The sequence below is a fragment of the Ornithodoros turicata genome, chromosome 5 (assembly GCF_037126465.1).
Source record: "Ornithodoros turicata isolate Travis chromosome 5, ASM3712646v1, whole genome shotgun sequence".
NCBI classification, from domain to species: Eukaryota; Metazoa; Arthropoda; class Arachnida; order Ixodida; family Argasidae; genus Ornithodoros; species Ornithodoros turicata.
In genome coordinates, this window is record NC_088205.1 from 50298413 (window position 1) to 50325214 (window position 26802).

At 46.8% G+C, this 26802-nt stretch overlaps 2 protein-coding genes across 2 annotated transcripts in view; both read left to right on the plus strand.

The window, feature by feature from the left end:
• The window catches only part of LOC135395836 (uncharacterized), a 59969-nt gene extending 56435 nt beyond the window's left edge, over nucleotides 1-3534 (plus strand). Inside the window, exons 6-7 of the mRNA XM_064626925.1 lie at nucleotides 137-1312; nucleotides 3298-3534. Of these exons, the coding sequence (XP_064482995.1) occupies nucleotides 137-1312; nucleotides 3298-3534 (1413 nt within the window). The remainder of the gene's footprint in view (nucleotides 1-136; nucleotides 1313-3297) is intronic.
• A 15954-nt stretch (nucleotides 3535-19488) lies between these two features.
• Nucleotides 19489-22139, plus strand: LOC135395837 (uncharacterized). Its single transcript, XM_064626926.1, has 2 exons — nucleotides 19489-19577; nucleotides 21620-22139. The coding sequence occupies exons 1-2, from the start codon at nucleotides 19489-19491 to the stop codon at nucleotides 22137-22139; spliced, it is 609 nt and encodes a 202-aa protein (XP_064482996.1).
• Nucleotides 22140-26802: the final 4663 nt, after the last annotated feature.

The following is a 26802-nucleotide window of genomic DNA, read 5'->3' on the forward strand; positions in this document are numbered from 1 at the left end:
ATTCCGACACCGCCATGGGTGTCTGTGCAAGCACGGTGCACACTGGTCCAGCCTCACATTTATGTAATACTATTATGTTGTGTTGTGCGCCCATTAAAGTCGTCTCTTCGTATAACAAACACCCTATTGCTCCCAGGTACAAGTCTACGCGGAACGAGCCCGTTTAGCAATGGCAGCTGCCCTCCTCTTGGGACCTGTGATGGTGGCGGTCTTCAAGGATACCTTTGGTTCATACTCGGGATTTCTGCAAACTGCAGGATTTCTCTCTGTCCTTGCCGGTCTCACATGGCTTCCCGCCATCAAGAACGACATTCTACCAACGGTGTCGCGTGCGAGGACACTCTCTGTTGCAGTGCCTTCCAGCTCGAACCTTATCTATCCGGCAACCTTTCCATTTCGACAAACCTCCTTCCCTGAAACCACAAAGCAGCCCTGGGAGCCAGCTAGCCCTTCCCCTGACTCCGCAAGTACTCCTGGCGGACCTGCCGGAGATGGCGGTACAGGATCTCCATCACCCGCCGAGACACCAAGCACGGCGGTTGGATCTCCAAGTACGGAAACAGAATCGCCAAAGAAAGACGCAGACACGCCGAAGAAAGAAGCTATACTGCAAAAACAGGACGGCGTTGAATCGCAAGCCCCTGCCTCAGCAGCCGATAAGTCAGGAAAGGACACTAAGAACGAAAAGGAGCCAGTAAAAGTAACGGGACACCCAATAACATCAGCAGTGAACAACAAGGAGCACGAGAAAGGTGAGCCGGAAATAAAGAACAAAGAGCAAGAGGCAGGTCACGACGTTAAGGACTCGACGAAGGCGGACGAAGTCAAAGAGAATACAACAAAACCCAAGGCTCCAGGGGACTTGGCTGAAATGCCACCTGGTGTTGTCGGACCATCAAAAGGCAATCTAGGGAAACGAGCAAACGGAGTAGGTATTGATGAACCGCCTCAGAAAGATAGAGACCCGAAGAAGTCAGCGGTGGTGAAATCAACAGACGTGAACAGGAAAACTATGATAGTCACTGGAGCGGAAACGCGCACTTCTGAAAGGCTACCGGAAAATTTAGGTGGGACGATTGGTGCGGGGCCATCAGAGAGAATAAAACAGCTGGAAGCTGGAGAAGAAAAGAAAGTGGGAGAAAAAGAGCTTACAGAGAAGTCTCAGAAGGCGAAGAGCATTAAATTGCCTGTGGAGCCAGAAAAAACGATGAAAGAGGAGAAAGGGGCAACTGAAGTAGCGATCACAGTTGAACAGACCGTGGAAACCACTACTGCGAGCGGTGGAAAGCCTACCCCAAAAAAGAAAAAGAGGGTACTGGTATTTCCTAACTGAATCCGTGAGTGTGTCGACGGCATTATACAAAATATTACTCTCGACTCTAGAGCAAAGCATATGGTCTTATATGTAATTTAGCGATCAATGAAACCGACTAGATATAGGTGAACGAAATAAAAAGCAGCACGTATACCACGGCTTTTCTTCCTTGATTGAAACGAGGGAGTAGAATGGGAGACCAGCATTTGAACGTGTACTGCATCCACACTTCACCACACCGGCACTGAGAGCCAAATACCCAGGTGAAAAATCTTTATGGAATAATTTTCTTCTTCTTTGGACATACAGTTTGCCTAATGTGCCCGTAAGGTCTGCCCAGGACGCAATCCCCCCCGCGAGCAACATGCTTTCACAGCAAATGACGTCATAGTGTTCCACAACACCAATTTGGAAGAGTTGAACTACCTTCAAAGCTAGTGGCGAACAAGGTCGCGCACAAAAGCCACGGTCTTGAGGGGATTATGATGGTCTCTGAAAGAGCGAGACCTTCGAACAAGTGCCCATTCATGAAACTCGACTTTCCCCCTTCCGATTTGTTTCGGTTTCGGTTTCGGTCTGTCTACCAACGTTATGATGACGTCTCTCGCGTAGCGCGTGTCCAACTAACTTAACGTCTCCAAAAGAGATGCACTTCCTGTTGTTTTCAGCAAGTCGACGTTTTCCCAGGCGACGCCCAGTGCCTAGAACTAGTAGGGCCACTAAAGCTTCGCTTCAAAGTAGCAACACTGAGTTCCGCAGGCGAACAGGGAAGGCATATTGTTCCCAATCCGCACAGGCGTCATCCCCACTTGAGGAGTAGACAACTAAAATGCTCGCTGTGGAATCCATGAGTCTGGGAGGGAAGAGTCTATATATCCAGCGGCGGTCAAGGTGAGCTCAAGGCTGCCTGAGCTGCTCGCAGCAGGAACATTTCAGAGCGCGCTCGATAGATGGCATCGTGAGCTCCTTTATATCAAAGTCCCTGAAAATACTAAAAGCAGGGCTGCGAAGCTGCAATAGAAACCTATTGGAGTGGAAAACTCACGTGACCTCCGGAGCTGTACCAATGACAAAGGACTAGCCACCTTTTTTATTTATTTTTTATGTCTTTAATGACGTTGAATGACGTGGCAAACGTTTCTCTCTCACTCCTCCTCCTTTGTGCTCTGCTTCCCGTCTTCTTTTGTTCTTCCTTGTTTCTCCCCTTCGATGTTTTTTGGTTCGCGCTTGTCGGAATGCAGTGGGAGTTACAGCAAAACGATAGAGCCTTGGCTGTTTTTGTCACATTAAGTATTTTATCGTCCAGTATATGTTACAAGTAAGACGTACACAGCATGTCTGCGGTAACCAAAAAACATGACATTAATATTGCTCCGGAATTTGCTTGAAGAAGTCTGACGACGTCAAACCTTGCCTCGGGCAAGGACTGCTGCGGAGGACTAGAGCTCGGTGATTGCAAGATGAAAATTAGTATCAGATATATAACTATGCATGTGAAAGTTGCAATGTACTAAACAGAAAGAATAAATGTGCTATTGAATGCGAAAAAAATAACGGTTATGGTATGGTTGTGAGAAGCTGACAGCTATGGCGTGTGATAAGCGCCCTAAGTACAAAAAATATATTTTATTGCGCTACTTCACAATGACACATTCAGGCCGAATATCCAGACAAACTTGGCTTTGGAGCTACGTACAGAACAGCTACTAAGTCAACGTCGTATGAAACTTCTCGAGCGAAATCACCGAGAATCAGACTTACAGTAGTGTCATTCATTAGACAGTACGACGTGAGCGGGTATTTAATCGTAACATGAAAATGAAATGCACGGAAAGAAATGCAATCTACCTCCTAACTGCAAAGCTAAGCGGTCGGTCGGATTTACAGTGACTGTTGAGCTACTTATCCAAAAAACACGAAGTCAATGTAAGGCAATGTGTTGTAAGGCAACAGGCAATAACAAATGACTTACCTGTTGACAGTCCTTGACCGGGTATCGGAAGAACAAGGCGTTCGGATTCTCGAATCGTTTCTACACCAAGAAGCAGAGCAGAAATGTTCTGCAGGCATCTTCCCTGGCAACTGTGACTGTTCGAGGACACAGACATGGTCCAGCCAGCGTTTTTAAACAGGAAAAATCGGACCCAACTCAACCGTTATACACAACGCCGCCATCAGAGACGGACACCGGCGACTCAGTGGACGCCGATTCCAGCTAGAGTGGCTAGAGATGTGCGCCGATGGGATGGCGTTTTTGTCGGCGGCGGCGTTGGGTCCGTTTTGGGCCGGCGGCGGCGGCGTGAATCGGCGAGCCGGCGGCATCATCGCATCATCGCGGCGGCATCATCGCATCATCGCGGCGGCGTTCAGCGCAGACCGGCGGCGTGCTCAACCGCGCGTTAACCTTACCTCCAATCATGGAGGTAAGAAACTAAGGAGAGGGCTATAAGATCGGAGGGCCGTGGGACCCCTCTAGCGGTCGCTCCTGGCAATACCACGCCCATCTAGTTGCCCAGTCACGTGATCCCCACATGTTTCGGCGTTATGGCGGTCTGCGCGGAGACTTGGAAGTTTAGCAAACCTCATCTTCAGGAAACCTCTTACCTTTAAGGAGTCCATTCGCACAATACTTTGAAGGTTATGAGGTGTTTCAACATTTGCCGCGTGATAAATCACAGCAAAAGTTGAGCAAAACAGAAGAGAAGCCAGGCAATGTCACGATGACGTACGTACGTCTTCTAGCGATTTCGTGATCCATTGCTTCCACACTGAGATGATCTATCTTGTGTTTCAACGGGTGTGATAACTTCTAACTCCAAAGATGTTATGAAAGCGAAAACAAGTTATTCGGCCGCAGCTCGTCTCTGTATTCAGGTAAGGTACGCCGCGGACATGGAGGACGCAATGTTTTATGACGTCTTGCCGTGACGTTTATGGGTCACGTGTGTGCGCAACTAACCACAATGCCATGCGCGGGTCACAGCACGCTCGCTTGCATTGGGAGAGGCGCTTAGGGCATCTCCTTAGTTTCTTACCTCCATGCCTCCAATGCATTAACGAACGACATTTTAGCGACAAAGCAAGCGAGCTGGTGTCATACGCCCAATAGTACGTAATTAAACGGGAACGCTGATCCCCCGGATGCAACTAGTTCACTGTCTTCATATTTAACGAGCTGTACTGTGAAGTGCAACCTGCATGAATTTCCAATATATGACGTACACTGTCATGCGGTTCTACGCCCCGTTGAATTGTTAGAGCCTAATAAATGAGTTTCCAAGTACGAGTTTACCTTTAGTTTTGAGACTTAACGCCGTCCACTTGGACATCCCCTCCTAGATAGCTTCTGCTTGCAGATACGAACCCTAAATCCCACACATTTGATGTCAGTGCTTCAATGTAACAATCTCTCTAGAATTATATATAGAAAGAACACAACAAATTGGTGCAACTCGGATTTATTGAAGGTAGAATGGCAGGTAGTAAGAAATTCCAAACAGTAAATGCAAAACGTACACAAAACGGATTACACAGAACTCATGCTCCAGATCACCTAAGAATGTACACAAAATACAGGAGTAAAAGGAAATACAGGAGTCACACTACATATGCATAACTTTGTCATGCAAAAAAAAAAAGAAAAGGAAGCACCATGAGCAACACATACACTGCTGACCTCCCTCCCCCAACACGAAACAGTCATGAAGTCGTATTACAATTCCTTCGCGAACCATGCTCCATATCCAAGAGTGTAGACACGCAACAAACACGCAATTGCCAAAGTCTCCAGGCGCACAGGAGCCTGTCCCTCTGTGGCTATTTCCTTGCCTAGAGCCTTGCCGAGGCACTGTTTGCAGAAGTATGGTAGTACTGCTTCGCTGTAGACAATGAAGACAAGCGTTTGATCCCTTTATATTAGAGCCCTACGTCAATTATTTTTTCTTTATTTCTGAGTATTTTCGGCACTGTGCAAATTTGTTATGAAATAAAAAGTACTCTCTCTCTCTCTCTCTCTCTCAAGTATCCACAAACACGGCTGGCCGGCAGTGTATAGTGTCCGTCACCCTAATAGAACTAACGGAATTGCAATGCGCACGAGGAACGTACCTTCTTTCATCAGACGACGCCCACATGTCCGGCGAGAAGCAGGACTCTGAGCACTCTGAGCGAGTGGGTGCCCCGTGCCCCCTGTCCGAAACCTCTGGAACCCCCCAAAAGCTAGAGGTGTTCCTAAAGCTAGAGAGAGGTTCCAGCTAGAGGTGTGCGCCGCGCCTCCACGCCGTCGCCGCCGCCGATTCGGTCGATCGGCACGCCGCTGTCGGGTTGCGAAGCTTTAACTTTTTCGTTTGCATTTGTCCCTGCATTTTCCCGATCGTTCGTTGTTTGTAGCAAACTGTAGCTTTGGCCACAGACATGACGCTCAAAAATGGAAGATCAGCGACCACGTGCCTTCACAAACACCGAGGAAAATCTGGGGTGGTAAAATGTGTGTTTGTGTGTCATCGCCTGCCCATACTCAATCGTTGGCTGGAAAACGTGTTATGAAATGTTTTAGAAATCAGTAAGGTATTTACCTTTGAAAAATGATATTCATTAAATAAGGCAAGTTGACGTCATTTTCTTTGGTGTTACGAATACAGAGGCGGCGTTTTCGAAAAATAATATATTTTGATTGAACTGGACGATTTTGCGATGAGACGTTACCCAAAACGTACAGAGGGCCATCCAAAAAAATTTCAGATTAAGACATCTGATGAAAGTGTGTGTGTCATTATACCGAATAGCGCGAAAGGTTTTGATGTGTGCAATTTGTTTCCCAGAAAAAAACTCACATAAACATAGCTCCGCGCCTTCACCCTTAACTCGCCACTCCAGCTATAACGAGGATGAGGAGGTATGATGGCACGTCACCGATGACGGCATAAGGAGACTCGTTCTGGTTTGCCGATCAGTGGGGGTCAGCGCATTGTTCCTTTGCCGCCGTAAACCTGTTTTGCCAGTTTTCCCGGAGAATTGGGGATACAAGGAGCGCCCGAAGCATTACCGAGCAAGGAGAAAGGCTTTATCAGAACCCCGAACAGCCGAGTAGCAGACGACAGCGGAGTAGCAAACATTTTTCTAGGCCAATCAGCGAGCGCTCTCCTGATAGCGTCAGCGCGAGGTTCAGGCAGATCACAGGCTGGTACTGCTCTTCACCACCGTTGCGCACGGTCGCTTTTTGCGGCACATTTTAAATTCAGTTTCTGCGATAATTATGACTCTGTGGTGTAAATTACTTCGCATGGTGTATCTTACTGGCAAACTTAACAGTTTTATAAGAAGAAAACTGTGTGTTAAAAATGACTTCTGTGCTACTTTAATGTCTAAATGAGCACTCCGTAGATCTGAAGTCACTCAAAAGTGATGTTGTTTATCAAAATGACACGAGAAATGCCATATGTCTTTCGGTTTGGCTGTGCCCATTGGTTTACCCTCCAAAATGGTACTGCTCTCGCTGAAAATACCCTCATGGTATAGTATATATCCCTTCTTTGTACCCCATGCTCCAGTGGTTTTGACACTCCCTGTAAAAACCAAGAACGCGGGTGAGAATCGGGCAGTTCGGTTCTCCACTCAGGTGCCTTAGCCAAGAAAATGTCTCCACGGAAGAAATGCTGCTGCTTCCTGTGACAATAAGTGTGGAAAAGTGTGGAAGTGCGGAAAAGTTACAATAGGTTACCTACTGTTATGTAAAAAAAGAAAAAGAAAACAGTTCAATAATAAAACAAAAGCCTGCCCCACAGGCCGGGTCGGGTCGGTATCCAAGTGATGCATGAACAACTTTACTATCCGACACCAGTTCCGCCAAGATTCTCGGGTAACAGTGAAGCATTAAAATAATTAAATACAAACAACAACATTAGGAATCGTTGTACGCAGGTGGTCATGTGTTCTATTTGTGCTACTTGTTCTATTTTGCTTCTCAGTTTGCCATTTCAGAAAGCATATACCGTGAAAAGAAACTTCTCTTTCCCATAGCAGAGACATATCGATGGCATAGATGTACGAGTAACTGTATTAGGCTGTCCTTTATTAAAGCTCCGATAAGCCATACTTTGGGTTACTTCGAACAATCTTGAAATTTTGTAGGGTTTGTCATCTTTTTAATGTATTGAAAAGCCACTCTATTCAAACAGCACCCTTGCTTGGTTCAAACGAGTTGGTTCAACTTTGTTTAGTGGTTGGGATCATCGCATGTCAACAGGAATTTCAACTAACGACACTGTTCTGTGAGGTACGTTGATTTAGAAACAGGAGAGGTAGAACAGGAGAGGTATACTGTACGGTCAAATACGAAGCACAGTTTTACGTTCACAATAATGCATGCAATGTTAACTGAGCGCATAAGCGTGACCCATCCGTGAAATGGTCCTAAACACAAACAAAAATTCACTACAGCGGCGCAACCTGGCGCAAAATGTTGCTAGGTGTTGACGATGAAAGTTTTGCACGGCCACAGCACGGGTAAGCAGTAAAGGTGTGGGCTTAACAAAACTGAAAGGACTGCAAAGCCTTTCCTTCGCAAAGCTGAAATGGTAGCGTTCCCTTGCAATGAAAGGCAACGCATAAAGCTCTTGCCTTCGCCATATCGGGTATGGCGCCTGAACGCACAGCAACTAATTTTTGCATAAAACGTTGAGAGGGGCTCAGAAACAAGCGCAGTCGTATAGTTTGCCATTGGCACTCCCTACGTCTTCCTGCTTTCTGCAGCCGGAATGGCGGCTACGAGAGAGTGATAGTGAAAGCCCAATGAAAGAAGCAAATCGCCGCAGACCGCGTGAGAGAGGAGGAAAGCGGCGATCCTGAAACCTTCAAAGGTTCGCACTACTTTTACGAAGTATAGGGGCTTTGCTTTATATTGAGGCTGCGGTACCAATCCTCCCCTGAAAATGGCCACTTTCCAGAAAGGATTTCATCACTCCTGTGCGTGTGTTCCTGAAGATATTGGCACTGTTGGAAAGCTAGTTCCTTTGCCTACCCCGCTACAGAAGCCGTTTTCCGATATATCGCTCTTCATCGTTGCTATAAGGCCGACTGTAAAGCAATAACAGTGATATTTGGTGCTGTTTCAGAAAGGATTTAGCGAAAACCGAAGAAGATAGCACAGTCTAGTTTTTTTCATGATGTTCTATGACAGGCAAAGGCCGCTAGGAGGCCGTATTTTTTCCATAATGAATAGATAATTTACAATGCCTTAGTGAAAAAGACGAAAAACTGAATTTCTTCGGCTGGTCGTTTTTGGCTGTTGTGCGATCCTGCTACAGGAAACCTGTGCACTGGAAGTATAGAATTATGCCTACAACAATCCCTAAAAATAAAAAGCGCAGTTCAGACATTTACAACCAAGTTTCGACGTCTGAAACACATCTGGCTAAAGTCGGTGAAAACGAAACTGGTGCGCCATTTGCTGCGCCATCTAGTGTCCTAGCTTGCATCCGCTCATAGCTGCAACACCATAGTCTCGTACTAGGTGGCGCCCAAAACATCCGGAAGCTGGCTGAAGAATGATAAGCTCATACTGCCGTAGTGCCGGTGCCTGATTAGTGATGGCTGCCGTGGCGTGTTTCCGTTGATCGGGACACAGTAATCGGGGTGCACACCCTGTGCGCCAACAGAGATTGATGCTGCTATGCAAACACCTGAGTTGCGGCACAAATGAATGACCTGCCGAACCTTCTTGTAGAGAACGTCACCTCAGTGCGGACGGAATAAGATGCAGTTTCTGGGCGGAGAATAATTTCAGCGGCTCATTTTATCGCGAGCCTTCGTGAAATGGATCAGCATGTATGTACGGAGAAGCGTTTCACCTCCCAAAGAGAAAGAAGAGTTGGACTTGAATTGGTCGAATGAATCACGACCGACTCCAACGGCAGGGAGCTGTGGGACTGGATATGCCGGCATAACACCTCTGTTGGGAATGACGGATCTCCAACATTCCTCCGTGGCACCGTGCTCGACACCGTGCTCCTCCGTGGTTCTGTGCTCGACATCACTCTGCACTTCTCTTCGATCCGCCTGATGTCGTGACGAACCCTCACCTTGGGTTCCAACAGCGACCGCCTGCCTATCTTCTTTGAAGTGGCCATTCCTGCCAGGCAGCCTCTTTCTGCGCGTTGCCTGTGCAATTTCCACCTGCAAGAGAAGAACCTGGAGCGACTTGTTCAGGAAGGTGTTGGCCTACCTGCCAGAGATCGCGCGGTCAATGCCGTGACCTCTTTGTCCCTCTCGATAGCGGCTGCTACTTTTAGTTTTGTTAAGCGCTCGCAGTCAAACTGCGCCCCGTGGTGGAACGAGGCTTGTACAAGAGCGTACCGTTGTCGCAAGGCTGCATGGAAACAAGTGCTTGCAAACACTTCCTACGTGAACTGGAAGAATTACCAGTTTCTCAAGGCTGATCTCAGTTGTCTCGCGACGTAAACACCCAATTATTAAAATTATTATAGTTTCTCAAGGCTGTCTTTAAGCGTACCATCACCGCTGCTAAGCAGTCTTTCCACAACGAGCGCAACTCATTTCTGTCCAACCCGAAGCATCGGAAGGCCCTCCACCAGCAGTGGTGGGCAAAGTACCTGGCGTCATTAGTACTTCAAGTACAGTGCAAAATACCCAATTCCAAATGTACTTCAGGTAAAGTACAAAGTACTAGGCAAAGTACTTCAAGTATTCATCAAGTACGTTGCGAATTTAATTTGTATCACTTTGAATTTCACAGCTTAGTATCTGTGTCTTGCTTTTTTGGCAAAACTTTAGTGAGCATTCTTGACAAATGCTCTAAAGCCAGGTTAAGTCCTAGGTTAAGTGCTAACCCGTGAATATGAACTTAATCAGATGACATAATTTGCAGTTACATGTACAGAGGTAATCAGTCAGCTGTGCTGTGATTATGTATTATACCCTGACTGATCCAAGATCACCAGCCCTAGTGTGGTGTTCCGGTACTAATCTTCTGCTATAACAGGCTAGGAAATTTCAAGGGAAAAAAGTCAAGCCAACAGAGATTATATTTTCTGGGCATTCTATGCTGCTTTTTGAAATACAACATGTTTAAAAAAGAATATGAAGAAAGTAAAAAAGGATGAAGCACAATGTAAGCCATCGTTTTTATACGACTGTGATCTGCAGCAATGTAATCCATGTGACCAATTAAAAACGTAAAATGTAAAAATGAAAGCATGTGTGTCTTTCAGAGTGTTCATCATGTAAGGCAATCAGACATTGTGATATAAAATGATTATTAATTGCCAATGAAGGAAACAATATAATAAAAAGCATAGTACCCTGCATTGGGAGAACTGAAATGACAACTGATCAACTCATTGTGCTGCCGGTTGCAGTGTCATAATCTGTTCGTGTCTTTGCATTCTATTCGTTTTACATAATCATAGAAGCGTTGATACTTTTTCAACATTTCAAGCCTCTCAACACTAAATTTGCTTCAACAAATATGCTTTTTAACAGCACAAAAATCCTTTTTGGTAAAATATCAGACTGGGACTCTCGGTACTGCATCCGGCTAAAAGCGCTAAAATGACGGCAAGAAGACGAAAACACACAGGTAGCGCTATCTGGGTGTTTTCGTTTTCTTGTTGTCATTTTAGCGCTTTTAGTAGGGTGCATTTTTGATACTCTTTTGTGATTTTTTGTCTGGAGTCCAAGTTTGGGTACTTGAGTACTTGATGGGAAAGTACTCGGAAAAAAGTACTTTAAGTACGGTACAAAGTACACGATTTAAAATGTACTTAAAGAAAGGTACAAGTACACAGAAATGTACTTAAAGTACTACTTGAGGACTTGGTACTTCAAGTACTGTCCATCACTGTCCACCAGCATATTACTCGCCTCCGGTGATCGCTGTCCTGCGAATCCCCCTGCGACTCCTCCGTCGTGGCTGGTGACATTGCCAGAACCCGGCTCGAAGACATAGCCAGAGGTCTTGCGCTGCGCTTCTACAGCTCTGTTTCACGTGTCCAAGAGCTGCCCGGCGATAATGATAAACGGAACGCAGCCAGGGACACGGACGAGGAAGTGCACAAACGAACTGCAGCAGTTCGTTTGTGCACTTCCTCGTCCGTGTCCCTGGCTGCGTTCCGTTTATCATTATGTACAGTTACCAACTACCCCGCATTTCTACGCTCGTTCGGCGAATCGACGTCCGGTTTCTGCGCCGTTACCGAAGAGGAAATCGACTCAGTTGTGCGTGCTCTTCCGAACTCTGCCCCTGGTCCGGACGGCATTACAGGCAGGATGCTGTGGTCCCTGTGGGCTTCCCATCCTCGCGAGCTTCTAAACATTGTGAACGTGTCGCTCGAGCTGTCATGACTCCCAGACGACTGGAAGGTGGTCAAGGTGGTCATCGTTAAGAAAATTCCCGCGAGGGGCCTGGCCATGGACAACATGCGTCCAATTGCCCTGACCTCCGTGCTCTGCAAGACCATCGAGCGCATTCTGCACCGCCGTCTTTCCTCTTTCTTGGAGAATACTGCTGCTCTTAATGACAGCCAGATTGGGTTTCGCCCCCGCTGCTCAATTTGGATGGCCCACGCGAACTTCGAAAGCCAGATTTGCCTTGCGTGTGAGAACGAGGGATTGTCTGCTCTGGTTGCCCTAGATATTGCCAAGGCCTACGATAGCGTGGAGCACTGCATCCTCCTTCAGTGCATGGCTGCCCTCAACATCCCCCGTATGTCATCTTGTGGATTAGCAAGTTCCTCTCCGGGCGTTCGTTTTTCTGCTCTGATGGCCGTTTTACATCTTCGTCGCACACTCAGCTCAGGGGTCTCCCTCGGGGATCTGTCTTGTCCCCTTTGCTGTTTAACATCTTGATTAGCTCTCCACCTCTGAAGCCTGACATTCTTACCATGACTTATGCGGATGATATTGCCTTCTTCGCCTCTTCCACCTCTCTCCATGCGTTGTACGAGGTGCTCCAAGCATACCTCTCTGCTCTATCCACCTGGATGCGCTCCGCTCACCTCTCCTTGAACGCCCAGAAATCCGCAGTGATTTTATTCCAACCCAGCAGCCAACCTGCGCACCTGGGTCCTAACCATCGACCTGAAAATTGGCACAGAGCCTATCCTGCAGACAAACCTGCTGAAGTATTTGGGTGCCTGGTACAACGACAAGCTCCACTGGGACCATCACATAGAGGTAGTGAGCCAAAAAGCTACAAAGGCAACTGGCATTCTCCATGGCTGCTCCAGCCCCCGCATTGGTATGCGGCGGACCGTCTTACTCTTCCTTTACAAGTGTTATGTGCGGCCCATTCTGGAGTTCGGGTGCGTTCTGTTCTCCCACCTCCCGGACTACCGCCTAAACAGGCTCTTTGTTATCGAGAGGAAAGCCTTGCGCCTATGCTTGGGTCTCCCTAAGTATGCAGCCAACCGGGCGCTTTATGCCGAAGCTCGCATCCCTCCCCTAAAGACCCAGTTTCGCCTGCTGTCAGTAAACTGCTTCCTTTCCCTCTGCCAGAGCCCACTGGCGTTCAGACACAATGAGCCCCTCAGGAACGTGACTCAGTGGGTCTCTCGGCAGTGGCGCAGATCCAACACTCCCCAACTTGTATTCGTCGACTCCCTTTCGGCACCCTTGAAGATATCGTTGTCTTATCTGGCCCCACCCACCTGCCCGCTGAGGGACCTGTCTCTGCTGATCGCCGAAGCCTTCCTCCCTGGACGTGTCCTAGCTCTTCCGGCCAGGCTCGAGGCCCTCCTCACGGACCACGTCAGCCGGTTCCAGTCTCACCTAGTTCTTGCCACAGATGCTTCCGTGTCCACCGGGCTGGCGGGTGCTGGAATTGTCTTCCCGCACCTGGATGCGCACTTCCCGATTCGCCTCCCGGACTTCACTCCAGTACATGACCAGAATTCAGAGACACCTCCTTTGATGCAGATGGGTAGAAATCCAGCGAAGCGGTAGAGATGTAGGAAGGGAGTAGCCTCAGGACAGAAGCTGCGGATATTTCGAACAGAGACTGTTCTTCTTCTGGGCACCGTCCTCATCATTGGCATGGTATTTAAAGGGTTAGGTGTGACTCCACTGCGAGCAATTACACCCACCCCGTTAACCTCGCACAAGCTCCAATGTCATATACTGCATTGAATGCGGCGACTGCTCTATGCAACACATTGGTGAAACCGGCCAACAAATGAACAACCGCCTTTCCGGACACAGAACCGACACGTCCAACAAACTCCCCAAAGCAGTCGCCGAACACTTTAGCGTTCCTGGTCACAATTTTGACAACATTAAACTAGAAACCGGGTTTAGATCCACACGTGACAGGCGTGATAGGGAGTCTTATCTCATATACAAGTTCAACGCTCTTCACCCGTCCGGTATCAACAAATCACAAGGCACCCTAGAAACACTTCACAAATAAAATATGCTTTTCCCTTCTACCTCCATTATCATCTGTTATGTTCTGCATGGCCACTGCTTTCTGCTTTCTTTATTGCATGCCACAACTTTGTATTACAAATATAAAAAAAAAACTTTGCTCGTTCTGGAATTTTCCCCACGTAACCACTAACCTCCTTACCTTTCGCTATGCTTGCCAATTCTTGCCTGTTGTCCCGCTTCGTCGACGTGTTCGTGAACCTACCATTTTTCTGTAACCGGTCTGTAGCCTAGATCACTACGTTCACATAATCCCCTCCACACTCTAACAAAGCAGCCCTTCACTCCGGCCGTAGAAGCCCGTACGGACCCTCTCTTCCCTCCGGGCTGTTGATCCACAATTCGCATGAACCTTTAAACACGTCACACCTAACCCTTTAAATACCATGCCAATGATGAGGACGGTGCCCAGAAGAAGAATAGTCTCTGTTCGAAATATCGGCGGCTTCTGTTCTGAGGCAACTCCCTTCCGCCTTTGATGCAGGTTCTGCCTGATAGAAGCAGAACATGTAGGAAAGACAATTTGAAAGAAAAGTATGAGGTGAGGAAGAAGGAAGATGGAAAGTGGCGTGGGCAGACGAGAAAGGGAACATAAGATGTCGCGCGCGGAGCCTGGCTATCAGCAGCAATTGCCTAACGCAGAATGAAAACGGTACACTCTTAAAAATGAACTTCACCGCATAGCACGCTCCTAGCCAACCATCATCTCGAATGATATCATTATCTGCCCTGATTTGTTGAAAACGGGAGGCGTACGCCTTTTCTGTGACACTTATGCTGTTCATAATTGTCACAGAAAAGGCGTACGCCTCCCGTTTTCAACAAATCAGGGCAGGTAACGATATCATTCGAGATAATGGTTGGCTAGGAGCGTGCTAGGGGATGAAGTTCATTTTTAAGAGTGTATAATCAGCTCTGATAACTTTTGTCAAGCCTTTCTTTGCTGTACTGCTGCTCATAATCCTGGGCTGCTACTCGTACACTCTTAGAAATGAACTTCACCGCATAGCACGCTCTTAGCCAACCATCATCTCGAATGATATCGTTATCTGCCCTGATTTGTTGAAAACGGGAGGCGTACGCCTTTTTAGTGACAATTATGAACAGCATAAGTGTCACAAAAAAGGCGTACGCCTCCCGTGGGCTCAGTGCGGCTCAGCTCGCCTTGCGGGCTCAGTGCGGCGTCAACCAAATTAGGTGGAAATTGGCGATTGATGGATGTTTGTTTAAGTTCAGCTAGATTTCTGCCCAGGACGTCGTCACTGGAGCATATACGCCTGTACCGAAGTGCCTGGCTGTAAGGGATGGCAAGTTTAGTGTGAAGCGGGTGACAACTGTGAAATGCTAGGTACTATTGAGAGTCCGTAGGTTTACGGAACAGGTTTGTCGGCACGACCCCGTTGGTTAACTTTACCTGGACATCTAAAAAGTTAACAGTTAAAGCGGAATACGAATAGGTGAACTTGATGGCCGGATGTGCTTGGTTAAAGTCGTTGATAAATGTAAATAGGTCACCTTCTGAGTGTGTCCACACCAGGAAGATGACCTAAAAGGCCAAACCTCTCTCGCCATTTCAAACAACCAGGTCATTCACTAAATAATGTGTCACGTTTCATTCTGCAGTCAAATTTGAGCTCAGATCGGTGCAACGCGAATCTTATCTCATTTACAAATTCCAATCAACCATTAACGAAGACCTCGGAGCACTGTCAACGGATTGAAATCTGGACGCCTAGTTGAGCTTCTTTCTTTCCTTCTTTTCTTTTTTTTTCGGCAAAGTCGGAAGCAGCACTCACCCTGCCTAGGAATGTTTCCTCAAAACGGACAGGGACCAATGGAGGATGACATCACCACCCCGACTTGACCTTCTGGAATATTCCCGTATCTGACTCACGGACAACCGCCTGTGGCGTGCTTTGTACCGATGATGACGTCACGTTCCAAACCTGTTTAAAGTAGCACAGAAGTCATTTTTAACACCCTGTTTTCTTCCTATAAAACTGTTAAGTAGGCCAGTAAGATGCACAAGTAATTCACATCACAGAGTCATAATTATCGCAGAAATTGAATTTAAAGTACGCCGCAAAAAGCGACCGTGCGCAACGAGCAGTACCAGCCTGTGATCTGCCTGGAACCTCGCGCTGACGCTATAAGGAGAACGCTCGTAGATTGGTCTAGAGAAATGTTGTCTGCTACTCCTCTGTCGTCTGCTACTCGGCTGTTCGGGGTTCTGAAACAGCCTTTCTCCTGGCTCGGTAATGATTCGGCCGCTCCTTCTATCCCCAATTCTCCGGAAGAACTAGCAAAACTGGCTTACGGCGGCAAAAGGACAAGGCGCTAACCCCCACTGACTGGCGAACCAGAACGAGTTCCCCTTTTAACGTCATCCGTGACGTGCATCATACCTTCTCCTCCTCGTAATACCCGGAGTGGCGAGTTAAGGGTGAAGGCGCGGACCCATGTTTATGTGAGTTTTTTTCTCTGGGAAACAAATTGCACACATCAAAACCTTTCAAAACCTTTAGCGCCATTCGGTAAAATGACACACAGTTTCATCACAGTCTTAATCTGAAATTTTTTGGAAGGCCCTCTGTACTCCTTTAAGCAATCTGTAACCGCCTGTGCGTCTGTTGTCCTGACGAAGACTGCCACTATCGAGACGTCTACTCTCCTTTTTTATTTAACTTTTAATTTCTGTCCATTAAACGAACTAGTGTTCCTAACTTCCCTAAAATCTGTTGTCCGCGTGTTTTTCCTTCCACAACTATACAGGGTGTCCACGCTAACTGTGAACATATTTTTTAAAAATATATATAACACTTTTCTCCAAGATGAAATCATTGCAATATAGCATGTGCTGAAGGGCACTCCCAAGCAGGGCATTAGCAAAGTCCAAAGGCAATGTCTTAATTAACTTTCACTAATTAAGTTTTTAATTATAAAAGCTACAAGGTTGTCCCAATGAGAACCTGATCCCGGTCACCTGATATCGTAGCCGGTTTCAGAACAAAAATCCGTTCCATAGACTGCCAGCAAAAAATTAGTGAAGGAACGCCTTTTTTTGCTTTATTTTGTTCATTGCGCATCTTCGGAGACGCGTATTTCCTTCATCCCCAACGGAAGAGTGGGAAGGAGCACAGTGCCGCCTCATGCGTCGAAGATGAGCTTTAACTTGTGGAAACAAAACAAAAACTAATGTATCGGGTGACTCTATCGGAACTGGCCTTATCTTGGGTTGCATTTTCTGTTTCCTTTTAATCTTTTTACAGGACGCGAGAGGCGATAGTGTGCTCTTTCTCCCTCTCACATTGGGGGTGAAAGAAAGACGCATCTTCTAAGAAGCGCAATGAACAAAATAAAGAAAAAAATGGCGTTCCTTCACGAACTTTTTGCGGGCGATCTTTCGAACGGATTTTTGCTCTGAAAACGGCTACGATATCAGGTGACCGAAAGGAACAGATGTTCTCATTGGGACAACTTTGTAGCTTTTATAATTAAAAACTTAATTAATGAAAGTTAATTAAGACATTGCCTTTGGACTTTGCTAATACCCTGCTAGGGAGTGCCTTCAGCATATGCTATATTGCAATGATTTCATCTTGGAAAAAAGTATTATACATGTTTTTAAAAAATATGTTCACAGTTAGCGTGGACACCCTGTATATACGAGGGGTGTTCATGTCAAACCGGTCCTGACCTGAGTGTACAAATGGCTCGCGCTACTTCTTTTCGTAATTTTCACACGCGACAGCAGCGAAGGATAACGGACGTATTTTGGTTACCGTTTCCATTTTCGTTACTGCTATATTTTCGCTTCCGTTATCCGTTTCTCGATACCAGCCTTTCAATTTCGTTTCTGTTACGTTTCCGTTACTGTTTCTGGTAATGGAACGGTTTTTACAGAGCTGCGGGAGGACAGCCCGTCCGGCTCTATCAGCATCCCGTTTTGCCCAAGTGCTGCTTCGGTATCACGCGTACACACTACACAAGTAATTATACGTCGTTGGGATGCGCACATCTTGCAAGATTTAAAAAAAATGTAGGAACATGTCTGAACCTACGAACATGAAAATATGTAACTAAAAATCGTAGCCTGTCACCCTCGTGCTGTGTTGACGTCATGGAGTTATGAGGGCTTGGACGAGGTAAGCGACGGATGCACCCTCGAGATCCAATATTGCGCTTTCTTTCCATGCTATCGTGTAGTATTTAGATCATTACAGGGAATGAAGTCATCAAAATACAAAAACTAAATATGAAAAGTCACTCAAATGTCATCGCACAGCAAGAATAACCAGTACCCGAATCCAATACCGGACGGTAAATTCGTTTCCGTTTCTGTTTCCGGTAATGGAGGACCGTGGCATGCGTTTCCGTTGTCATCTCCAATTTCGTTAATATACCGTTTCTGTTTCCGTTAGTAGTATAAGATCAGCTCAAGTATCCGGAAACTCACACAGAGGCCTAGAGGCCATTAATTAGCAATTAGAGCAATTTGGGACACCCCAGAGTAATTAGGATCATTCAGAGAGTCATTACACTAATTGGGGAGCATCTAAGACGTGTCCAGACCACTGTGTGAGTTTCCGGCTACTTGAGCTGATAAAAAATAAAAAATAGGTAGAAAATAAAATAAATAGATAGAAATAGAGTGGACAGAAACAATTTATTCAAAAATCAGCGATGCATTGGCGAAGAAACCGCTCTGGAACACCCGTGAGTCCAGCGCCCGCCATGTTGGTAGTTGGCACCCGGCAGTTGCAGAGATCGACGACAGGTGGCTACCAAGTTGCAAGGCATCACACCAGATGGTGCCACCATAATATGCAATATGCAATAAAGAGAGAGAACAGCAAGATACCAGCGGCAGGTAAAAATGGCAACACTGCTTAACAAGTCTAGGAATGCAAGAGAAAAGGTCTAACCACTACTGCTAAACAGCACAGAGAAAACAGTACACATTGGGGAGAAGGCGACCGGCTAGGCCTAACAGCAGCGTCACCGCACAACAACAACAACACTGCTCAACCAGTCTAGGCATGCCAAAGAAAAGGCCTAAGGCAATCGATTAGGCCTAACCACAGCGTCTCCGCACAACGCTACGCGGCAAACACAAGGCGGGAGCCACTAGCCACACAACGCTAAACGTGCGTCAACACGGAGAAAAGGCTTGGTCACCGCTAAACAAGTCTAAACATGCGCGTACGGGCTACAGCAAACATGTGAGAAAAGGAGCACGGTAAAACAACACGGAGCCATCGGCAAATCACTCACCTTTGCCCTACGGTGCGTCTGCTCCATCCGGCAGCCAGGCAGAAACTGAGGCGGCGTGGGGACTGCGGAGCAACCCAGCGGAGTCTGCTCTCCACGACAGCCAGCAAGCAAGTGACTGGTGCGCGGGAGCTACGCATGTGCGAGCGCTCCTAGCGCCCTCTGCGCCGCCCGCGGGTGGTTTCGGCTCTCCGCTCCCTCCACTGCGCGCGCAATCCTAGCAGTAACGGGTGGCTTCTTCGTTTCGGTTTCGCTCTCGTTTCTTTGCGCGCGTTTATCTGTATAAAGGCAGCGCGCACTGCACTCGCGTCATCATTCTGTCCAATACGTGGAAAATGCCACGTGTTGTTTATTCTCCTGCGTTTCTCGCTGTCGCCAGGAAAAGACAAAAAGCGAAGAAATTCCCGAACGTGGAAGAAGCCTTTCAATTCCATCGCCTGGAATGGTTGCAAGCACGTCAAGAAATGTATCAGGACAAGATGAAGACGCTCAACCGCATCTTGGCGGTGGACAGACTGGCGAAAAAGAAGTCCAACTTTAGCCTGGATAATCTGTATTGGGAACGCAGTTCCGATGTAGAGGACGATGATGACGTGTAAATAAAAGTGATGCATTTCTCTACGAGTCTCAGTCTTTTCTTTTTCTTCGTGCAACGTGTTCGCACGCAACATGTCTTCCCCTGAACCTTTTTGTTTCCGTCAACCTTTCCGCTGTATCTTAAGTGGCCCCTCCATGTGCAGCAAATCTACTTTCATTGCAAACGTGCTGAGGAACCTGAACGACGTGGTGGACAAGCCTCCGTCATAAATATTCTATGTACAGAAATATGCTTCGCCGAGCATGCAGGACGAATTTGGGGACTCTGTAAAATTTACCAAGGAGCTACCGCGAGAGTGGGTCATGTCGCGCTACGCTGATCGTCGTCGACGATCACATGACAGACGCCAGTTCCTTGAAGGAGGTGACCGATCTTTTCATTCAGGGTGCTCACCATGCCAACGTGTCGATCTTCTTACGCGTTCAAAACATCTTTTTCGACAGTAGCCATTTTAGAACTATATCCTACAACGCCAGTTACGTCATCCTGTGGCGCGCCGTGCGCAGCGTGCACCAGATGGAACATTTCGGGCAACAGTATTTGGCAGAAAAAGATTGCAGTATTTTCTGGACGCATAAAAACAAGCGATGTCGTCGCCTCATGCTTATTTACTCGTGGATCTTCACAACAATATGCACGAGGATCACAGGTTGCGTAGCAATATCTTTCCGGGTGAACGTCAATATATCTATGCTCCGAAATGAATCTCCGCCCTCACCTCACTTTACTCAGAGTACTCTCCACTCTACCACTCCGCGCCGTCTTGAAACGTTCTTCTTCGTCCGACATGAAACACCTCTCCGAAATTTGTCTCAATGTATGGAACGGAAAGGTGGCTCTAGCTCCAGACATGTTCCTGCGTTTGAAGAAGCACAAACGCTTCTTACGACGGCTCGCCTACAAAAAGATTCACAAGCATACGAACGTTTGAAGCGCTATCTGTCTCTGCAGCAAGGACAGAGCGTTTTTTTCTTTGGTGATTCCTCTCCTGCTTTCTGCCCTGTTGAACATCTTCGCCAATGGCCAAGAGAATTGAAGTGAGCACCTCCTCCATCGGAAACATTCTTTCCTTGATGGAGAGTGACGACGTCAAAGTGAAACTGATACTGCAAGCAACTGTATCGCATACTCAAGCAGTACGGATTCGACCCCTACGACAATAAAAACAAGGCGTCCGACGCTACAAATTACTTTGACTATTCGCTCCCTCTCTCCAGAGGTGGACGAAAAGGAAGCGGAAAGGGTCGCCTCGGAATTAAAAAAAGTTATTTCCTGGGATCGCGAGGGTTGTGTCTCTGTGTCGGGCAAACCAATCAGACACTCCTCCGTTTACGGACTCGTCAATTATTTGTTGCAACGTAAGACGGGAAAGAAACCTTCCTGGTTCCCCAAAGCCTTAAAACTATTGCGTGTGATTTCTCTGCCCAAATCTCGCGAGCCTCAACAGCCGCAGCAAGCCTCCATTGCGTGGACGACTTATGGAGTGATATGAGAAACTAGAGGGTGGTTTGGGGGGGAGTGGACCGCTATAGAAAAGCGCGTCACATGAGCATAAAGAAGGCTCTCGCCATTCTCAGAAAGCTGGACGCCTACACGCTACACCATCTGGTGAGAAGAAAGTTTAATAGGAGACGCATCATCGCGCTCAACATCAACGACGTGTGGCAAATGTATCTTGCCGACTTTTCAAAATACAAGAGGTTCAACGGTGGCTACTGCTACGTTCTCGATTCCCTCTCCCGCTTGCTGCGCACCCTCCCGCTAAAGACAAAATGCCCCGCCGAAATGAAAAGGGCCATGATAAGACTTTTTCAGGGAGGTAACGCACCTACACACATCTTTTGCGACAGAGGAGGGGAATTCTACAACAAGACCGTCAAGGAATACCTGTCACGAAAGAAGGTCCACATGTATTCCACCTTCTCTCTCGTAATCAAGGCATTGCAGGCGGAACGGGTGATACATACTTTATGTGACAGAATATTTCGCTATTTTAGAGTAACCGGAAAATACCACTTCATTTCCGTGCTTCCCAAGATCGTGCGCGACTATAACAACACCAAACACAGGACGTTGGGCATCAGCCCGTCCGAAGTCACGCCCGAAAACAAATTCGAGCTGTTCAATAAGATAAATGGAAAGCCTGTCGTACCCCCCGTGAAAAAGAAGCTCAAAGTGGGGGATAAAGTGAGGGTCCTACTACACAGAAAAGGTTTTCATAAGAGCTCGGAAGGGACTTGGTCGTCTCAGATTTTCACCGTCTCCCACCTGAGAGACACCTCCCCTCCCGTCGAGCACCTGCAAGATTACCGGGGTAAGGAAGTGGAGGGATCTTTCTACCCCCGAGGAGGTACTCATCGTAATCCGAGACGCCAATTAGCCTTGGCCAGTAACAAAAGTGCTGAGAAAGAAGAAGAAGTGAATGGTCTGAGTTTCTCCTTGGTTCGCTGGTTCGGTTACGACAAAGAACACGACAGTTGGGTTCCGAGCAGCGACGTGGTGAAGATTGGGAAATGACGTCAGACATCTACATCCGCCTCCTGCCGAACGCCAGCATGGATAAGTTTCCCTCGAGTAAACTCAACGCCTTGACGGTAGCTTTCGACGGCCCGCTTCAGCTCTCGAATCGCAATAAAGTCGGTCTGATGGATCTCAGCATAAGCAACGATTTTTTAAATATCGGGTACGAAAGGCAAGATGCGAAAATTTAGATTTATTCCGAGGATATGGTCGAAGCCGGGATAACTTTTCGTGTCACCTCGGATCTCGAGAGGGATTTGGGAAAGCCCTTTCGGAATTTAACGTTTCTTACGCGTACAATAAATTGCGTTACGACTTCGTCTTACCCGTAGACGTGAAAGCCGTGGAATTGGACACTCGGCTCGCATAGGCGCTCAACGCCTCGCTAGCATCGCGCGAAGCAGGTCGTGCGGTCAAGCCTCCCAAATTGAGCGAACGCGAAGCCACCTCCATCTTATTGGAGCACGCCGCATTCGTCGCTTTGGGCGACGTCACTGTCAATTCGGAAACCACGTCCCTACGTAATACACTCAACAAGTATTTCCAGACGCACAAGCTGGGCGCCTCGCTAGAATTCGCGGATAACGTCTACTCTCTGAAAACGCCTAAAGGGTTGCACGTACCAGAACTCCTTTTCAACCTGCTACAGCTCACACCCATCGAGGGACACAGAGAAACACTACGCGTCTCTCTTCCCGTAGCATGCCAATTTTCTTTCACGATCAAAACGAAAATCCCTCGATCTTTGGAAGTACATCTGCCTCCCTGCTATTATGCGACGCTGCAAGCACTGCTGGATGCGATTAACCAGCGCGTATGCGAACGCGCGCGCTTCTGCTTCGACAGAACCGAACAGAAATGTAAAATTCGGCTTTCCGAGGGCACCTCCACCTTAAAACTTTCCGAGTACCTGGCCGCGCTTTTGGGCTTCGAATCGCGTACCCTGTTCACGGAGGAGGATGCCACGAGCTCCATCTCGGTATTCCTGGAACACCCGTTTCAAAACGTAATCGTCTACACGAATATGGTGGAACCCACGTACGTGGGGAGTGGGAAAAAAACAATATTAAAAACACTACCCTTTTATTACGAGAAAGACAAGCACGTCGTCACCTACACGTTAGATAACATCCAGTATTTCAACCTGTGTCAATTCGAAATTCCCTCAGTGACGATTGTTCTCGCGGACGAAAGGAGAAGACGTTTCCCGTTGCGGTCCGAAGGTAGAACCAATAGACCTCTACCTGTTTGTAAACAAATGACGTCATAATGTTCGACAGCGCCACGAGTTTGGTAGAGTTGAACTACGTTCAAAGCTAGTGGCGAACAATGTCGCGTCCGAAAGCCACGGTCCTGAGGGGATTACGATGGTCTCTGAAAGGGACGCGACCTTCGGTCCTACTTTTCTTTCAGCGAACAATTGCCCATTCGTGGAACCCAGCTCACCCCTTCCGATCTGTTTTGCTTTCGGTCTGTCTACCAACGTCATGATGACGTTTGTCGGGTAGAGGTTTATTTAACGTTGCATTTCAAATATGTACCGTAATTCCCTCAAAATAATTCCCGTGTACACGTGACCCCTTTTCCAACGAGGGGGCGGTGTGTTGAGTAACATATCCAAGTTTATCGTTCCCATCTGGCAACAAATAAAACCGATCGCCAAGAGAACGTTGAAGCGCTTGGCGCGGTATTTGGCCGATGGCGAAGGAATATCGCGCACAGTAAAAAAGACGGCCATAGCAACGGGGCGAGACGTGCTGGATTCCATGGAGGGGTCTGGAAACAACAATGAAAAGAAACGCCGCAAAAGACAACAAAAGGTGCCGACACACGACGCACCTGCAGATATCTTTGGTATGCCGTGAAGGTCACACATCCGCTGTGCGCCCCGTCCATCATGACGTCAACGAAAGACAAAAAACAGTCGCCCCTCTATCTGACGAGTGACGTGTTGATATTCGAGCCCCCTTCCATTCAATATGGAAGATACTTCATACCAACTCTTTTATCCGGTCAACGGGGTAAATAATACAGTGATTGAATTTTCTATTCAAAATTTGCAAAGGGCCCACTTGGATCTCTACGGCAGCTTCGTCTCATTGACCGCGCGCATTGTTCGTGACGACAGGGAAGAAATGGATGTGAAAGGCTCCGCCTCCAAATGGCGTGCCAATAGGAGGACTCGGGAGGCGGAGCGCTGCGGCCTCTGCTCTTGCCTAATAGATGACGCATCGGTAGCGCTCGGCTCGGGATATGCGAGCTGCTGCCATCTGCTTCTTCCGGCAGAGCTACGACCTTGGAGCCTCTAGGGGTCCCGCGTAAGAGGCAACATTGGCGCTCGGTAAGGGCACGTGTGGTCGCCATAACTTTGAGCCTCGACCTTGAGACTGGCCAGTAACCTAAATTCCGATGACGCGGCGATAGCAAACCATAGTGCGTAATGTAAAAACCCCGACGCATCACCTTCACCAGCTCGCTTGCTTCCCATCCATTTTTTCATTGTCATAGTGCGTAGTTTTGGCGATTATGCTTCATGGATGTATCATTACATTATTAAATTTGTGGCCAGTTCGACGTTTCGCTCCGCTCTTTTGAGTAAACATTGTCTCAGCTCATGAAAAATGAAAGAAATATTTGTTCTACTCCTCGCACTGAAATAAATCATTTAAAATAATTGTACTGTGTGTTTCTTTTTTCTTTTTGTAAGTCGGTACACAAGTATGTAAAAAGGAAAGAAATGTTGCTGCTTGTTTTACTCCTCGCACTGAAATAAATAATTTAAAATAATTGAAACTCTGTATGCAATAAGGGGATAAGTCGAAAAATGCCAAAATGAGAAAAGGGGCCTGATATGATTGTCCGTCCCATTGACACACATGCATTTCCCGTTTTTTACCATGCTGTAGCGGGTCAACAAATCGCAATAAGGTCCTAGGTTTTCATTGGCAGGTGCATACTGGTATGTAGATGTCATTGCAACAAAAATAGTAAAAAGAGGATAAGTCGACTTATCCCCTTATTGCATACAGAGGTTCAATTGTACTGTGTGTTTCTTTTCACGTTTTTTTTTCTTTCGTAAGTAGTTACGCAAGTATACTGCGTAGTTTTGACGATTATGCTTCATGAATGTGTCATTACATTACCAAATTCTTTGGCCAGTTCAACGTTTCGCTCCGCTATTATGCGTGAATATTGTCTCAGCTCATGAAAAAGGAAAGAAATGTTGCTGCTTTCGTTCTACTCCTCGCACTGAAATAAATCATTTAAAATAATTGTACTGTGTGTCTCTTTTCTTTTTTTTCTTTTTTTAAGTTGTTACGCAAGTATGTAAAAAGGAAAGAAATGTTGCTGCTTGATCCACTTCTCGCACTGAAATAAATCATTTACAATTGTACTGTTTATGTGTCTTTTTCTTTCTTTTTGTAAGTAGTTATGGAAGTATGTAAAAAGGAAAGAAATGTTGCTGCTTGTTCTACTCCTCACACTGAACTAAATCCTTTGAAATCATTATACGCTGTTTCTTTTTTCCCTCTTTTTGTAAGTAGTTACGGAAGAAAATAATTGCACTGTGTGTGTGTGTTTCATTTTTGTAAGTACAGAAGTACGTAAAAAGGAAAGAAATGTTGCTCATTGTTCTACTTTTTACACTGAAATAAATCATTTGAAATAATTGTACTGTGTGTGTCTTTTTCGTTTTGTAAGTAGTTACGGAAGAAACTGTTTCGTCTTTGTAAGGGATTCTGGGACATTTGATCGAACGTAGTGTGGTCGAAAGCTGTCGCGGGACATTTGGACGAAAGCCATTTGATCGAACACCGTTTGATCGAAACGGCAGCGGTCATGAAACAGAACACACAGACAACGTGACAAGATTAAGAAGCAATTCCCCAAGGCCCTGATACCTTCTGCATATTTCCTGCAGATATGGCGGAAAAACGCAGCGAACCACATGTCTCACGTTAGCGTGGGCGTAGGAAACAATTGTCCCAGTTTGCGCAGCATTTTACCAAATGAAATGTTTGGGCGTACTTTTAGCAATATGTATATACGCTGAGACAGTATCAGCCACGAGGACATGAGAGTGGAGCTAAACGTCTAATTTTACTTTCAAAGCTCTTGCAAACGCAGTTTCAGCAAATGCAAATAAATAGCTAAAAAAAGGCACATCATCGGATTGCCTTCTGGATGCGGAAAAGCGGATGACACAGAGTGAAATATTCCTTGGGATAACAGCAGTAGTAGGGACCTATTACGCACAACGACATCCTTTTTCTAATCCAAGATGGCCGATTCTAATCCAATTCTAAGCCAAAGTCCAATTCTAAGCCAAAATCCAGTTGTAAGCCAACACAATCCGCTTGTAATCCAACACAAGCCAAATCCAGAGCCAATCTGATTAGCCGCCATTAGCTCCGCCCACTTCACGTTGATTGGCCCATGCTAAGCCTACTGATCTTTGATTGGCTGACCGTAGCTCCGCTCCTTTATGCTAATTAGTTGGCTGGGCTCCGCCCAGTTCACGCTGAATGGCCCGTGCTAAGCCTTGACTGATCATTGATTGGTTGACTGTAGCTCCGCCCCTTTATGCTAATTACTCGGCTCTCTATTACACGCAACGACGTCCTTTTTTTCTAATCCAATTCTAGTAAGTCCTGTTCTA